This window comes from Felis catus, chromosome D1 (genome assembly GCF_018350175.1).
Source record: "Felis catus isolate Fca126 chromosome D1, F.catus_Fca126_mat1.0, whole genome shotgun sequence".
Classification (NCBI taxonomy): domain Eukaryota; kingdom Metazoa; phylum Chordata; class Mammalia; order Carnivora; family Felidae; genus Felis; species Felis catus.
In genome coordinates this window covers 104709144-104725729 of record NC_058377.1, presented here as the reverse complement: position 1 = coordinate 104725729, position 16586 = coordinate 104709144, and the positions used below count along the sequence as shown (strand labels likewise).

General features: G+C 39.0%; 1 protein-coding gene across 5 annotated transcripts in view; it reads right to left on the bottom strand.

Annotated features, from left to right (window-relative positions):
- Positions 1-528: 528 nt before the first annotated feature.
- LOC102899200 (B-lymphocyte antigen CD20-like) overlaps positions 529-16586 on the bottom strand; it is a 36380-nt gene continuing 20322 nt past the window's right edge. For 3 of the 5 annotated variants that reach the window (XM_045039369.1, XM_006937368.5, XR_006586647.1), the window contains 3 exons: positions 14415-14534; positions 10748-10868; positions 529-731 (listed from right to left, as the gene is read on the bottom strand). In XM_045039369.1, coding sequence (XP_044895304.1) covers positions 697-731; positions 10748-10868; positions 14415-14534 — 276 coding nt within the window. In that variant the 3' untranslated portion in view covers positions 529-696. The remainder of the gene's footprint in view (positions 732-10747; positions 10869-14414; positions 14535-16586) is intronic. The other 2 variants (XM_045039370.1, XM_045039371.1) reach the window with 2 other exon arrangements.

The following is a 16586-nucleotide window of genomic DNA, read 5'->3' as shown; positions in this document are numbered from 1 at the left end:
ACAGCACCCCCCGCCCCAGCAAGCTCTCCAGTGGTTTTTATGGACTTAGAATGTTGAGCACATCTGCTTTCAGAGGGGGACTGTGGTCACTAATTCTTGGAAAATAACAATTCCACCTAGCCTCCTATATCCTCGTCCTACAGCTATAATGAGAAGAGCTCATAAATGATAATCAATAATCATTTATTGAGGGATTAGAATAAGCCAGAAGCTCTTCTAAGTCCTTTAATGATGTATTATAATTTAATATTTGCATCTACTCCGTGGGCTAGGAACTACGATTTCTGTGTTACAGGTGATGAAATGGAAGCACAGTAAAATCAGAAGTCTTGCCATCGCTACCTTGACATTATGCCTGCCTTCAAAGTCAGAGTAGTTCCCGTTCTCAGATGACGGCGTCCCTTCGCTCAGACTGATCTCCTCCAGCCTAAGATAAAGTAGCCATTCACCTTTACTTTCCTATAGTCCCTGGACCGGCTGTATCTGTCTATGCTCACTCAGATCATTTTTAAAAAGGGTAGAGTCGACTTGTGATCAGATTGCATCCTTTATTGAAGAAGTAGGGAGAAGGCGCACTGGGAAGGACTTCAGTAGCCTGTATTTTCCGTGAGGCCTCTTGAGAACAATCGCGGAGTTCTTCCCCAGTTCACGATTAATCTTTCGTTCTTGATGGGAGTCACACTGGTTCTTTGTGAGTTATGTAGAGCCACTGCACTGAGACAGCTGTGGACCTGGGGGAGTGGGTGATAGCAGAGTGATCACCGTGACATCAGAAGATACGAGCTTAGTCCCGAGCCACTGAATCAAAACAAGACAAAAAACAACAAAACAAAACAAAACAAAAACAAAACAAAACAAAAACCCCAGCAATGACAAACACACACATATGCAAACCTAAAATGTGACCAGTTGAAACCACACTGAGAAGATAACACCCACTCTGTCCGGGGGGAGAGGTAAAAATGCCACAGACCTGTGGCCCATCAGAAACCAGAGGTTTCATTGAATTACAACCATCACATTCAACTAAAATATGTCTTCAGAAAATGACTTGAACCTTCGGCTGGCCTGTGGTGGGTGCTAAGAATCCTCTGGGGTGCTCTCCTTCATATTCTAGGTCAGAAGGAGAAACAACCAACAGAGGGGGGGGGGTGTCTGGCTTAGACTATAGGATTTGGGGGGGCGGGATCACCGCAGAAGGCATTCTGATGGGGAGAGCCCACGGAATGGTGATGGGATGAGCGATGTGGGCTGGTGAGGTAGCCTCAGGCTTCTGACCATCTGTCAGGAGGATCGCCCCCTTCTGGCAGTGGTGGACTGAGGGTAATTGAAACCCTGGAAAGTGAAACCACCGATAAGGAGGGACTACTGTAGATAACCGCAAAGTTTGATCGAGAAATCCTCCCTGCTGCTAGAAAGGCTTCAATAGCATCCTGGTACTTACAGGCTAAATTCCAAATTCTTTTCTAGGGGTGGCTGGATTCTATTAGGATCTGGCCTCAATTTGCCTCTCCAGCTTCATTTTCTATCACTTTCCTCTATTTATTTATTTATTTATTTATTTATTTATTTATTTATTTATTAAAAAAAATTTTTTTTAACCTTTATTTATTTTTGAGACAGAGAGAGACAGAGCATGAACGGGGGAGGGTCAGAGAGAGGGAGACACAGAATCTGAAACAGGCTCCAGGCTCTGAGCCACCAGCACAGAGCCCCACGCGGGCTTGAAATCACGAACTGCGAGATCATGACCTGAGCTGAAGTCGGACGCTTAACCGACTGAGCCACCCAGGCACCCCTCACTTTCCTCTACATACTAGCCTACAGGAATCCCTCGAATGTGCCATGCTGGCTCCAGGCAGAGTTTTAGGCTGATTTACCAATATGTAGGTTTTGGTGGGAGGGATTTAATGACCTACCTTGAAAGAATTTAGACAGACTCTGTAGGTAAGGAGATAAGATTATCAGCCATTACAACCTATTTCCTTCTATTACAATTTAGTGATTGTTTCTATCCTTTATTCTATCAATGGCGTGTATTATATTGACTCTTTCCAATTTAAAATAAATTATGTGTTAAAATACACATAATAGTTATTATCATAACCATTTTTAAATGCACAGTTCAGTGGCATTAAATACATATATGATGTTGTTGCAAACATCATCACCATCCGTCTTCATAGTTCTTTACTTCCTGTAAAACTGAAACTCTACATCCATTAAACAGTAATTCGTCACTCCCAGCCCTTGGCAACCCTCATTCTCCTTTCTGTCTCTACAATTGTGACCACTCTATCTCCTATGGAGTAGAATCACACAGCATCTGCCTTTTTGTGACTGCTTTATTTCACTCCACGTAATGTCCTCAAGGCTTATCCACGATATAGCACACGTCAGAATTTTCTTCCTTTTGAAGGCTGAATAGTATTCTATTATAGTTGTATACCACATTTGGCTTATCCATTCATCTGTTGATGGAAACTTGGGTTGCCACATTGTAGCCATTGTGAATAATACTTCTCTAAACATGGGTGAACACATAAATACCTCTCGGAGACCCTGCTTTCAATTCTTCGGGGTATATATGCAGAAATGGAATTGCTGGATCCTATGATAATCCTATTTTTAAATTTTCAAGGAACAATCATATTGTTTTCCACAGCAGCTGTACCGTTTTATGTTCCCACCAAAAGTGCACAAGTGTTCTATTTTTTTTCACATTCTAGCCAACACCAGTTACTTTCTGTTTTTTCTGTCTTTTATTTTTTTGATAATAGCCATCTTAATGGGTATACAGTAATACCTCATTGTGGTTTTGATTTGTATTTCCCTAATGGTCAGTGATGTTGAGCATTTTTCCATGTGCTTATTGGCCATTTGTAGACTTTATCTGAAGAAATCTCGATTCGAGTCCTTTGCCCATTTTTGAATTGTTTATTTTTGTTGTTGAGTTTGAGGTGTTCTCTATATATTCTTGATATTAACCCCTCATTATATATGTGATTTGCAAATGTTTATCTTATTCATTGTGTTGCTTTTTTACTCTCTTTTTTAAAAATGTTTATTTATTTTTGAGAGAGAGAGTGCATGCGAACGATCAAGCAGGAGAGGAACAGAGAGAGAGGGAGACACAGAATCTGAAGCAGGCTCCAGGCCCTGAGCTGTCAGCACAGAGCCTGATGTGGGGCTCAAACTCATGAACTGCGAGATCATGACCTGAGCGGAAGTCGGTGCTTAACCCAGGTGCCACCCAGGCGCCCCTTTTACTCTGTCTTTTGAGGCACAGCATTTTTAATTTTCATGAAGTCCAATTTATCTGTTTTTTCTTTCATTGCCTATGCTTTTGGTGTCACATCCAAAAACATCACTGCCAAATCAAATGTCATGAAGCTTTGGACTCATGTTTTCTTCTAAGAGTTTTATTTTTGGTCTTACATTTAAGTCTCTGATCCATTTTGTGTTAATTTTTGTACATGGTGTTAGGTAAGTCCAAATTCATTCTTTTGCAGGTGGGTAACCAGTTTCCCCAGTACTGTTTGTTGAAAAGACGTTTACAAAAAGTAAACGTACCCATAGTTTTGCCTTTTCCAGATGTCATATAGTTGGAATCATACAGTGTGTGTACTTTTCAGATTGGCTTCTTTCAGTTAGTAATACGCATTTGAGGTTTCTCCATGTCTTTTTCCTGGCTTGATAGCTGATTTATTTTTAGCACTGAATGATATTTCATTGGATGGATGGACCACAGTTTATTTGTTCATTCACTCACCGATGGGCATCTAGGCTGCTTCCAAGTTTTGGCAACTATGAATAAAGTTGCTAGAAAAGCCCGTGTGCTGGTTTCTGTGAGAGCATGAGGTTGCAGCTCCTTTGGGTAAACACCAAGGGACTGATGGCTAGATTGTATGGTAGTATGTTTAGTGTTGCAAGAAATCCTCAAAGCCATTGCTTTCCCAAGTGATTGTACCATTTTCCTTCCCCACCAATGCAATGTTGCTCTCTATTCTCACCAGCATTTGGTGAAATCAGTGTTCAGATTTCGGCCTTTGTAATATGTGTGTAATGGTTTGTTTTCTTTTTTAAAGATCGGTTTGGCTATTTTGGGTCCATTCCATTTTCATATGAATAGTAGGATAAGCTTGTATAAAAATCAGTGGAGATTTTGGTAGGGCTTGGGTTGAATTATAGATTAATTTGGGGACTATTACCATCTTAATATTAAATCTTCTGAGCCATGGACATGAATTTTTTCCATTTATTTAAATCTTCTTTAATTTCTTTCAATAATGCTTGCCAATTTGTGGTAGACAAGTCTTACACTAATCTTGTTAATTTTTTTTCCTGAATATAAATTACATAAACATTTTATGTTTTGATGTTATTGTAATTGTGTTCTCATGTATAGAAACAACAACTGATTTTTTGAAAACTATGTTGATCTTATACCCTCCCAACTTGTTGAACTTACTTGTACTAGATTTTTGTGTGTGGATTTCTTGGGATTTTATAGCCACAAGATCTTATCAGCTACAAAGAGAGTTCGTGTTACTTCTTCCTTGACCAACCAAACTGAATATTTTTATTTCTTTTTATTGTCTAATTTTCCTGGCTAGAACCTCCAGTACAATGTGGAAAATAAGTGGCAGAAGCAGACATCCTTGTCTTGTTCCAGATCTTAGAGCAAAAGGACTCAGTATCTCTCCATCAAGTATAATGTTAATTGCAGATTTTTTCCCCACACCTAACTGCTGCTTTTCAGGTTGAGGAAATTCCTTTCTATTCCTAGTTTGTTGAATGTTTTTTTTTTAAATCATGAAAGGGTGTTAGATTTTGTTAAATTGTTTTTTTCTATGTATATTGAGATAGTCATGTATTTTTTGTTTTTATGTTATCAGCATGGTTATTACACTGATTGATTTTAATGTTAAACCAGCTCTGAATTCCTACGATAAATCTTAATTGGTCATGATGTCTGATACTTTTGGTATGTTGCTGGATTGTATTTGAAACATTTTTTCCTTTGAGGTTTAAAAATTTATATTCATAATGGATAATGGTCTATAGTTTCCTTTTGTTTGATATATTTGTCTGGTTTTGGTGTCAGGGTAATACTAACTTCATAGAATGAGTCAGGAAGTATTTTCTCCTCTTCATTTTTCGAACAATTTGTTAAAGACTGGTGTTAATTCTTTAAATGTTTAGGAGTATTTGCAGTGTAACCACCTGGGACTGGGGTTTCTTTACAAAAAATTTTCGATTATTATTTCAGTCTCTTAACATGATAGATCTATTTAGATTTTTATTACTCCTTGACACAGTTTCAATAGTTTGTATATTTCTAAGAATTTGTCCATTTTATGTAGGTGAACTAAATTGTTGGCATATCATTATTCATAGTATCCCCTTTTAGTCTCTCTCTCTTTTTATTTTAGTAGGCTTCATACCCACACAGAGTCCAAAGCAAGGCTTAAACCCTGAGGTCAGTACCTGAGTTGAGATTAAGAGTCAGATACTTAACTGACTGAGCCACCCAGGTGTCCCCTACTCTTTTATGTCTGTTTTTCTATTCTGTATTTCATTTTTTCCACTGTAGTCTTGATTATCTACATTCTTCTTCTGACTTTGGGTTTAGTTTTCTCTTCTAGTTTATGTTCTTAATATTTATTGTTTTCAACTTTAATTCCAGTAGAGTTAACAGACCATACAGTGTTACAGCAGTTTCAGGTGTGCAATATCGTGATTCGACAATTCAGTACGTTACTCGGTGCTCATCATGACAGGTGTGCTCTTAATCCCCTTCACCTGTTTCTCCCAGTCCCCCATTCCCATTCTAGTTTCTAAAGGTGGAAAGTTAGGTTTCTGATTTGAGACTTTTTTCTCTTTTTAAAAATATAGTATTTATAGCTATGAATTTCCCTCTAAGCACTACTTTAGCTGCATCAAATAAATCGTGGTATGTGGTTTGTTTTATTCATCTCAAAATGTGTTCTATTCTTCTTTTTGATTTCTTCTTTGACTTTTTGGTAATTTAGGAATGTATTGCTTCATTTGCACATATTGGTAATAGTTTAAAATGTCCTTCTTGGGGCGCCTGGGTGGCGCAGGCGGTTAAGCATCCGACTTCAGCCAGGTCACGATCTCGCGGTCCCTGAGTTCGAGCCCCGCGTCGGGCTCTGGGCTGATGGCTCAGAGCCTGGAGCCTGTTTCCGATTCTGTGTCTCCCTCTCTCTCTGCCCCTCCCCCGTTCATGCTCTGTCTGTCTCTCTCTGTCCCAAAAATAAATAAACGTTGAAAAAAATAATAAAAAAAAATGTCCTTCTTTTACCAGTTTCTTTTTTTTTTAATGTTTGTTTATTTTTGAGAGAGAGAGCGAGCACACAAGCACGCAAGCAGAGGAGAGGAAGAGAGAGAGGGAGACACAGAATCTGAAGCAGGTTTCAGGCTCTGAGCTCTCAGCACAGAGCCTGACGTGGGGCTCAAACTCATGAACTGAGATCATGACCTGAGCCAAAGTCAGACACTTAACTGACTGAGCCACCCCGGCACCTGCTTCTTTTACTGATTTCTAATTTAATTCCATTATAATCAGAGAACATACTTTGTATGAATTCCATCCTTCTAACTTATTGAAACTTGTTTTATAGCCTAAAATATGGTCTGTCCCAGAGAATATTCCACATGCACCTGAAAAGAACGTGTACTTTGAGTTGTTGGATGGAGTGTCGTATAGATGTCTGTTAGGTCTAGGCAGTTGGTTAATAATGCTGTTCAATTCTCCTATTGCCTTTTCTTTTCTGCAGAGTTTCCCTATACATTGTTGAATATGGGGTATTGAAGTTTCCAGCTGTTGTTTTTTAAACTTTGTGTTTTCCTGCCCAATCTGCCAGTTTTTGCTTCATGTGTTTTCGGGACTCTGTTGTTGGTGCATATATGCTTACAATTGCTATGAGTTCCTGACAGATTTAACTTAAAAAATAATTATAAATATGTCCTTCTTCATGTCTAGTAACAATTTTTTGTCTTAATGTCTATTTTGTCTGACATTATTTTTATAGCTGCTCTAGCTGTCTTTTGGTTTCTGTTTATATGGCATATATTTTCCATACTTATATTGGACATATTTGTGTCTTTTCTTTTTTCCTTTGTAGAATTCTTGGCATCCTCCCATCTATTCTGACCATAGAGGTTTAGAAACTAGAGTTCAGTGAAATTGAGTGTCTTACCCAATGCCAGTATCTCTTTAGGTCAAGGTCGGATAAGTCTTTCTCAACCATATTTCCCAATATGTGTCTTTGAATCTAAGGTGTGTCTCTTGTATATATCATTTAATTGGAGTTCATTTTAAAAATCCATTTTGCCAGTCTCTGCCTTGTGATTAGAGTGTTCAATACATTTACATTTAATGTAGTTACAGATAAGATAGGGTTTATGTCTGCTATTTCATGGTCAGTTTTCTATATTGTATGTCTTTGTTCTTCTGTCTGTCCTATCTGACTGCTGTCTTTTACGTTAAATAAATGTTTTCTTTCATACCATTTTATTTATTTTTTCTTCTATACCACCTTATTACATTTTTATTTCTTCTATTATTTTTGAATTATTTTTAGTTTGTTATTAATATTATTTTAGTATTAATAATGTTGTAATATTTATTATATCTAATTCTTGATTGACAGTATTTTTCTTTCAGTGTTCTGAAGATGTCATACCACTCACTGTCTTTTGGCTTCCATAGTTTCAGATGAGGAATTTTACTAAAGATCCCCTTTATAGGATGGATTATTGTCTTCTGCTGATTTCAAGATTTTCTCTTGGTCTTTGTCTATTAGCATCTTGGTTGTGACATGTCCAGGTTTGGATCTTTTGTAATTTCTCCTTTTTGGAGTTTGTTCAGCTCCTTGGGTATGTAATGTTTTTCATCAAATTTTTAAGTTTTCATCCAATATATTTTCAAGACTTCTTTGTGTAGCTTTCTCTTTCGCTATCTCCTCCCATTATGACAACTTCCATTATGCACATTTTGGTATGACTGATGGCATTTCAAAGGTGTCTGAAGCTCTGTTCAATTTTCTTTGTTTGTTATCATTTTGTTCCACAGAGTAGACGATTTTAATTGACCTTTTTAAAATTTTTAAAAATGTTTATATATTTTTGAGATATAGAGACAGAGACAGAGTGTGAGAGAGGGAGGGGCAGAGAGAGAAGGAGACACAGAATCCAAAGCAGGCTCCAGGCTCTGGGCTCTCAGCACAGAGCCTGTTGCGGGGCTCAAACTCAAAAACTGTGAGATCATGACCTGAGCTGAAGTCGGATGCTCAACCAACTGAGCCATCCAGGTGCCCCTTAACTGATCTATCTTTAAGTTGGTGGATTATTTCTTCTGTCAGATCACACATTCTGTTGAGCCCCTTGAATGATGTTTTCATTTTAGTTACATATTTTTCTGCTCTAGAATTTCTACTTGATTCTTTTCAATAGTTTCTGTCTTTATCAATATTCTTTATCATGAAACATTGCTTTCTTACTTTCCTTTAGACTTTTTAGACATGGTTTTTCAGTTCTCAGAGCATACTTATAATAGCTGATTTAAAGGGGTTTTTTTCCCCTAGTAAGTCCAATATCTAGGCTTCCTCTGGTACAACTTCTATTGCTTTTCCCCCAGTGTTTAGGTCATAGTTTTCTGTTTCTTTGCATATCTTATAATTTCTTTTGTTAAAAATTGCATATTTAAGATAATATAATGTAGCAATGTTGGAAAGCAGATTCTCCCAGGGACTGGTTTTTGTTGTTGTTTTTGTTATTCTAGGGGTGGCTTTCCTGAACTAATTGTGTGCAGTATTCATGTCCTGTATGGGCACTGATGCCTCTGTTAGCTTAGTGTCATTACATGATTGGGCATAGATTTCCTTAACTGCTTTGAACCAAGAAATTTCCCAGGCTTTGTTGAGAAGCTGTGCGTGTGTGTGTGTGTGTGTGTGTGTGTGTGTGTGTGTGTGTTGGGGTAAGACTTTAAAGGCTTGGAAGACAGGTTGCAACTCTATATTAGCTATCACTTCCTGTTTGCAGACAGCTTCAGGTCAGCCAGAGGTGGGAGGTTAGCATATTGACAGGTCTTTCCTGGGCACACACACATCTCCGCATATGCACAAGGTCTTGATTTCCAAGTATTACCACCGTTTCAAGGTCCCCAGCGGACATCTTGTGCCCTAGTTTTTTTCTATTATCTTTTTTTTTGGTAAGCCTCTTGTTTTACCCAAATCTTATCCCTGCTCTAGGCAAACACAGTGTTAAAGGCCACTAATTGTTCTGACAAACATCCCAGAAAACTTTTCACTGTGATTGAGCTCAGAGGTGAATAAAGAGCCTTGCCAGTGGGGATTTCCAGGGACCTGCCTGACAAATCAGAAACAATGCTCTGGGAATGTTTTGTTTTTGTTTTTGTTTTTTTGTTTTTTGTTTTGCTTTGTTTTGATTTTTGGGCAACTCCAATCTCAGTTTTCCTCTGCTTGTGGTTGTTAGGCTGGTGTTTTTTTTACAGGTAGTGTGGTCGCAAGGTTATTTCATTTAAAGGTTACTGTGGAGATGGGACAAGGGGGATGGGCACCGGGCAAATGATAACCACAAAACTCGCTGTTCTTACTAAGGTTTAGCCATGGTTTCTTGCATAAGTGTTCCCTGGATTGTCACAAGTCTTTGATTAATTCCCAGAGGTAAGAAATGTTAATTCTGACAACTTTTCCCAGTGTTCTCATTTATTTTATAGAGGAATCGATTTTTAGAGAGCCTCATTCTTCTATTCCAGAAGTAGTCTCTTCAGCGTCCTCTAAAATCCTCAAAATTTTCTGAAGGGACAGGAAGATCTCAAACTTTGGCAACAAAAGTTTATAACTAAATTTGAATTTCACAGTCTAGAACATTCAGTGTCCCCATATTGCTTTTCAGTCTATGTAAAATCTTTTCAGTCTATTTATTTCCTCTAGTAATCTTCTAGGTGATGCAAGTCTAAAAGACCTCAGGGTGCATGTATCCCTTCTAATCAGATTTTTGTATCCTTTGGGTAAAAACCTAGTAGTCCAATTGCTGGATCATAGGGTAGTTGTATTTTTAGCTTTTTGAAGAACCTCCATACTGTTTTCCAGAGTGGGAGCACCAGTTTGCATTCCCGCCAACAGCGTAAGAGGGCTCCCCTTTCTTCATATCCTCACCAACACCTGTAGTTTCCTGGGCTATTAATTTCGGCCATTCTGACTGGTGTGATGTGATAACTCACTGTAATTTTGATTTTGATTTCCCTGATGATGAGTGATGTTGAGCATCTTTTCATGTGTCTGTTGGCCAGCTGGATGTCTTCTTTGGAAAAAAAAAATGTCTACACATGTCTTCTGCCCATTTCTTAAAAACTGGATCATTTGTTTTTTTGGGTGCTGAGTTCTTTAGATGTTTTGGATACTAACCCTTAATCAAATACGTCCTTTGCAAACATCTCCCATTCTGACGGTTGCCTCTTAGTTTTGTTGATTGTTCCCTTTGCAGTGCAGAAGCTTTTTATCTTGATGAGGTCCCAATAGTCCATTTTTGCTTTTATTCCCCTTGCCTCCCGAGGCACCTCTGGTAAGAAGTTGCTACGGCTGATGGCAAAGAGGTTACAGCCTGTGTTCTCCCCTAGGATTTGGATGGTTTCCCTGCAGATCCTTAACAGAAGCTGTTTTCTCCTGACTGACCAGCCAGAAACAAAATTACTCACTTATCTCACTGCATTCTACAGGACGCATTGCTGCTTCAATCCACTTGACAGTCACGTATGCACAGATCACTTCCACGATCGTGGTGAAGAGTACATATTGTAAAAGCATACTACCAGCTATCTGAATTAGAAAGAAAAGAAACATTCCTCATATTAATTAGCCATTTAAAAATTATACAAGAACAACACTTCGCAAGCAGGGAATAAAGATCATTCATCCTATCAGTCTCACACAACTATGAGGATTTTTGTGTATTTTTCCTAAGAACAAAATATGTTTTCAATTAATCAAGTACTCTTATATGCACCTTGCCTTATGTCAAGTCCTACTTCTAGTAATGACTGTACAAGTTGGATACTTTTATTTCTCTTCTGCATGTGACCAGACTGGAAAGCAGAGAGATTACCTTAGTACCGTGGGCTGGGTGAAATTCTCCAGGGTTTGGCACTGAGTGCCCATCTTTTCTCTCTTCATACTTTCTCTTTTGGTAAGACTCATTGCATGCTTTGTGTTTCGTGCTTTTCCATTTAATGCACATATAATTTGCATGTTCTATTTTCTCTTAACCTATGTACCATAAACATTATTACATGTAGTAGGTGGAACCATTCTCTCTCCCTTTCCACATTTCTACCACAGCCCATAGTAGGACTTTCTGCTCTAGGAGTGGCTTCTAGTGTTTCTTAACGCTCCTCATTTACAATTCCCCATTTGAGAAGCAGAGATTTATCTAACCCATGATTTCACAAGAAGGAACCCAGCCCCTTCTGGGTTGTTTCCCTTTTTTTTTTTTTTCAAAATTGTTTTGTCTTTATGACCCCAAGTTCTCCTCAACCTCTGATACCTGCCTGGTCCCAGCACAAGGAGACCTGCCGTCTACCTGTATCTAGGTAGATAAGTTTAATTCATGGAGAGAAGTTGCAGCAAGTTCATTTGGTCAAAGATTTAAAACGTGTTCTCCAACTATAATAATCATCATAAAGCTGATAGTTTTTATTTGCATCTGCTTGATTGTCGTATTTTATCTCAGTTGGTTCAGAATGTGAGAGAAGAAAAGTTGATGGCTATTTACTGGCCTGCTATACTAGTGTCCCAGGGGCTCTGTAATAAAGTATCACAGCTGGGTGGCTTAACACAACTGAAATTTATTGTTTCACCGTTCTGGAGGGTCAAAGTCCAAAAAGCATGCATTGGCAACAGAATGCTCATTCCAGAGTCTTTAAGGAGAGGATTCTTCCTTACCTCTTGCAGCTTCTGGTAGCCCCAAGGGTTCCTTGGCTTGTATCAGTATAACTACAACCTCTGCCTTCACGTACACATGGCCATCTTCTTTCCAGGTCTGTGTCCAAATTTCTTTCTTCTTATAAGGACACGAGTTCTATTGGATTAATGGCCCACTCTATTTGCGTATGACCTCATCTCAACTAATTACATCCGCAAGACTTTGTTCTCAAATAACGTCACATTCTGAGGTACTGTGGGTTAGGACACATCTTTTTGGGGGACACATTTCAACCCATAATAGTTTGTCTCTGCTCTGCCTCTAAGTTCATGTCCCTCCCACGTACCAAATCTATTTGCCTGATCCCAATATCTCCAAAAGTTTTGACCCATTTTAACATCAACTCCAAGTCCAAAATCTGACCTAAATATCATCAGATCAAAAAGCCTCAAATCCTATCATCTAAATTATCTAAATCAGTTATGGATGAGACTCCTAGAATGGTCCATATTGGGGTAAAATTCCTCTCCATCTGTGGACCTGTGCAATCAGAAAACCAGTTATCTAAGACATAACGGTGGGACAGGCATAGGATAGATATTGCCATTCCAAAAGGGAGATATAAGAAAGAAAATAGGGCTGGGGTGCCTGGGTGGCTCAGTTGGTTAGGCATCTGACTTTGGCTCAGGTCATGATCTCGCGGTTTCTGAGTTCAAGCCCCGCATTGGGCTCTGTGCTGACAGCTTGGAGTCTGGAACCTGCTTCGGATTCTGTGTCTCCTCCTCTGCCCCTCCCATGCTCATGCTCTGTCTCTCTCTGTCTCTCAATAATAGATAAATGTTAAAAAAAATTAAAAAAAAAAGAAGGAAAATGGGGTAATGGGCCCCAAGCAAGCCCAAAACCCAGTAGGGCAATTCTTTAGATGTCGAGGCTTGACAATAATCCTGTGTGGCTCCATGCTCGGTCCACAGGGCCTGCTGAGGAGGTGGCCCCGCTTCTTCAGCTCACCATGGTGGTGGCCCCACCCCTGCAGCCTACTGGTTGGTGGGGAGTCCCACTCTTTGGGTTATTGCTGTCTCAGCCTGTAGCATATCAAAGACGTAAATATTTGTGACGTGAAATGTGTTTCTTTTTCCCCATTCTTGGTTTTCTCATTTGCTTTTGTAACAGATGTACTAATTCCATACTTTATGCCATTTTCCAATGGCTTTTAGGCTTGTTCATTCATTTCTTTCCTTTATTTCTTTTTCATTGCTCATTCATGAAATTTTATTTCTTTTTCATTGCTCATTCATTGAATCTGTGATTTCTTTTTACACACTGCCAAGTAGAGCCCATTACTATTTTCTTGGAAATGGAGAGCTTATTGATTGAATATTATTTTATTAAACTTCACTTTTTCCATATTGACTGGTAAAGTGATCTCCCATAAAATAATGTTTTTGCCTATATTAGGATTTATTTCTCAACTCTCTGTTCTTTGATTAATTTTTCTTTTTGTGTGTAAATACTATACCATTTTTATTATACTGCATCATCTCTTGATGTAACAAGTTGCCTGGCCCTCCCCAATAATTATGTGGCTTCTAGAATTTCTTGGCCCTTTTCACACAATCTCTTTTTCCACCCATACACATTTTGGAGCAGTTTTATTTCATTCTCCCCAAAACATTTTTGGGATTCTAAATGGAATCACCTCACATCTATGTATTAATTTATGGAATCTTGTAATTCTATGACATTGTGAATTTGCATTCAAGAATGTAGTTTCTCGGGGCACCTGGGTGACTCAGTCGGTTACATGTCTGACTTTGGCTCAGGTCATGATCTCACAGTTTGTGAGTTCCAGCCCCATGTCTGGCTCTGTGCTGACAGCTCAGAGCCTGAAGCCTGCTTTGGATTCTATGTCTCCCTCTCTCTGCCCCTCCTTCACTCATGCTCTGTCTCTCTCTCAAAAGTTAATAAATGTTAAAATAAAAAAGAATGTAGTTTCTCAAAGTATTCAGTTCTTATATTACAACCCTCATGTTTTTAATATTTTTGTTGTTATTTTGATTGGGTTATTCATTTTTCTACTTCAATATTTAAGTGGTAATTTCTAGTGTAAAGACAATGTATTGTCTACATTTTTCTTTATTAAATCATTTTTTTTAGTTGAGTCTTTGGGGTTTTCTAGGGATCCTATCACTTTATCTTCACGTAATGACAATTTTGATCTCTCTCTTAAGTTTCTAGTGTTTCCTTAGTTGGACTGAAATTGATTTGTTAATATTCCCATGGCAAAAATTTGGAAGAGATACAGTTTGTTTTTATATTTCTACGCCAAAGACATCAAATTTGGTTGTCATTTCCATACTTTACCATTGCAACATACATCATTTACTATAGTTTTTTCCATTTATATGTACAATTTTAATCCAGTTGTTATTAAACTTGGTACTTACATGTGACCACAGGTATTCATTGGTGTCTGGATAATACGTTAAACTTGCAATACTTAATATCATTATACCAAGTACAGAAAAGCAGGCACTTAGGATGTTCATAACCATGCTAGCAATAAGCTGTAACAGACATACAAAGAAAACTGGTCATGTGCAGCATAAACAGGTTTTGATGAAGCAATCAGTCAGTCTGCTGTCCTTCCTAGAACATTCAAGTGGGAAATTTTTTATCTGACTCTCTGGAACCTTACTGTGGTTGATATCAAGACTCTGCCTCAAATTTGTCTGGAACCCAGCAGGATAAAAAAAAATTTTTTTTCAGAGGAAGTATTTATTTAGTCGACAAATTATTAAACAGGGCCTGCAACATGCTGAACACTGTGTTAGGGATAAACGCAGGCTTCTACTTGAAAGTCTTACAAACTAATGGGGGAGGCAAAACTACAAACACTATATTTCATTTGACAAAATTTCATAAACATCATGCTATGAATAAGCCTCAGGTCCAGGATTTGCCAGTGTCATTCGTACCCCAGTAAGGTCACCTTACTACTACTTAATACCTTTCCATAGTTCCCAGCTTCCCTCAAGAAGCTCTCTCTTTTTTTTTTAATTTGTTAAAAAGTTTATTTATTTTTGAGAGAGAGAGAGAGAGAGAGAGAGAGCATGAGCAGGGGAGGAGCAGAGAGAGAGACACCCACACACAGAATCTAAAGCAGGTTCCAGGCTCTAAGCTGTCAGCCCAGCATGCAATGTGGGGCTCAAACTCACGAACCATGAGATCACGTCCTGGGCTGAAGTCACTGCTTAACCGACTGAGCCACCAGGCGCCCCAGTATCTGCTCTCTTTTGAATGGCACTGTGAGCCTTGCATGACCTGTGAAGAGAAACTCTGCCCCTTTGAGAAGGGACTCCATGGATTTTTTTTTTTTTAATGTGTAAGGGATCGTTACATTTTAAAGAGGATTTTTTTTTTAAATAATGGGAAGAAGGAGGTGATTTGATACTGATCAACCAAAGAAAGAACTTAAGTGGGCATATTAAATTTTGATTGTTCAGCAGGCAACCGCCCTTTCATTCTGGGAGCTCTCACTTGTTAAGTCTTTATGAAAGAAGTTTATCAAACTTTGCTATGACTTCAATCTGCAGGAGGCAGAGCCAGGGCATTGCCAATGCAGTCCTCTTCCCAAGGATTGTGAATCTTGAGCAAGTAACTTAAAGATGAACAGAAGACTGGAATTCATACCTAGAATGGGCAGCTCAGATGTTATATGGTCTGGATGGTGGGGCACTTGGGTGCTAGAGAGAAGCTGTGATCTCTAGTGATGGTAACAACCTGGCCAGATTCTCCTTGCTAAAAGATAGCTTGCACTTCTGGGTTTTCTGTTTCTGGCTTCTGGAACTTTCTCAGATCCTATGTTCGTTCTTTCTTTCTTTCTTTCTTTCTTTCTTTCTTTCTTTCTGTGTTTATTTTATTTTTGAGAGAACAAGCAGGGGAGGGGCAGAGAGAGGGGGGACAGAGGATCCGAAACAGGCTCCAGGCTCTGCACTGACAGCGGAGAGCTCGATGAGGGGCTTGAACCCATGAACCGTAAGATCATGACCTGAGCCGAAGTCAGACACTCAACTGAGACACTCAGGTGCCCCTCAGATCCTGTGTATTTTCTAAGTTTGGTTCTTCACTTCCCAGATGCTAGGACCCTGGCTTCTTCCCAGTAGAGCCTGTCTTTCCTTGCTATAGCCAGGTTTCAGTTCACAGTGGTGGACAAATTGAGTGGTGGACAAAACTGAGAAAATGTCTTACGGAAGAGAGAAGGTGTATACAAAATTTCAGACGCATGGGAAAGAAGGTCTTCAGGAAAATGAATTGTTTGGTGTGGCTGGAACGTGGGGCATGAAGGGAAGTTGGATACGATGTGGGTGAAGTGGGCAGGGCTGGATTATGAGGAATCTGGCAGGCTGTGCTAAGGATTCCAATTCATCTTTTCGAAATGTAAAGCTATACTCAGGGCGTGTCAGCTAGAAAGACCCTTCCTTAGTACAAAGCCAGGTTGTGGTATGCTCCAGAAAATGCACACTTATAATGCTTCTGCACACTTACTCTGTGTCCACGTATGAGGTCAGAAAGGCTTATGAGCCAGGATCACCTATAGAGAGCTATTTATGTTCCAG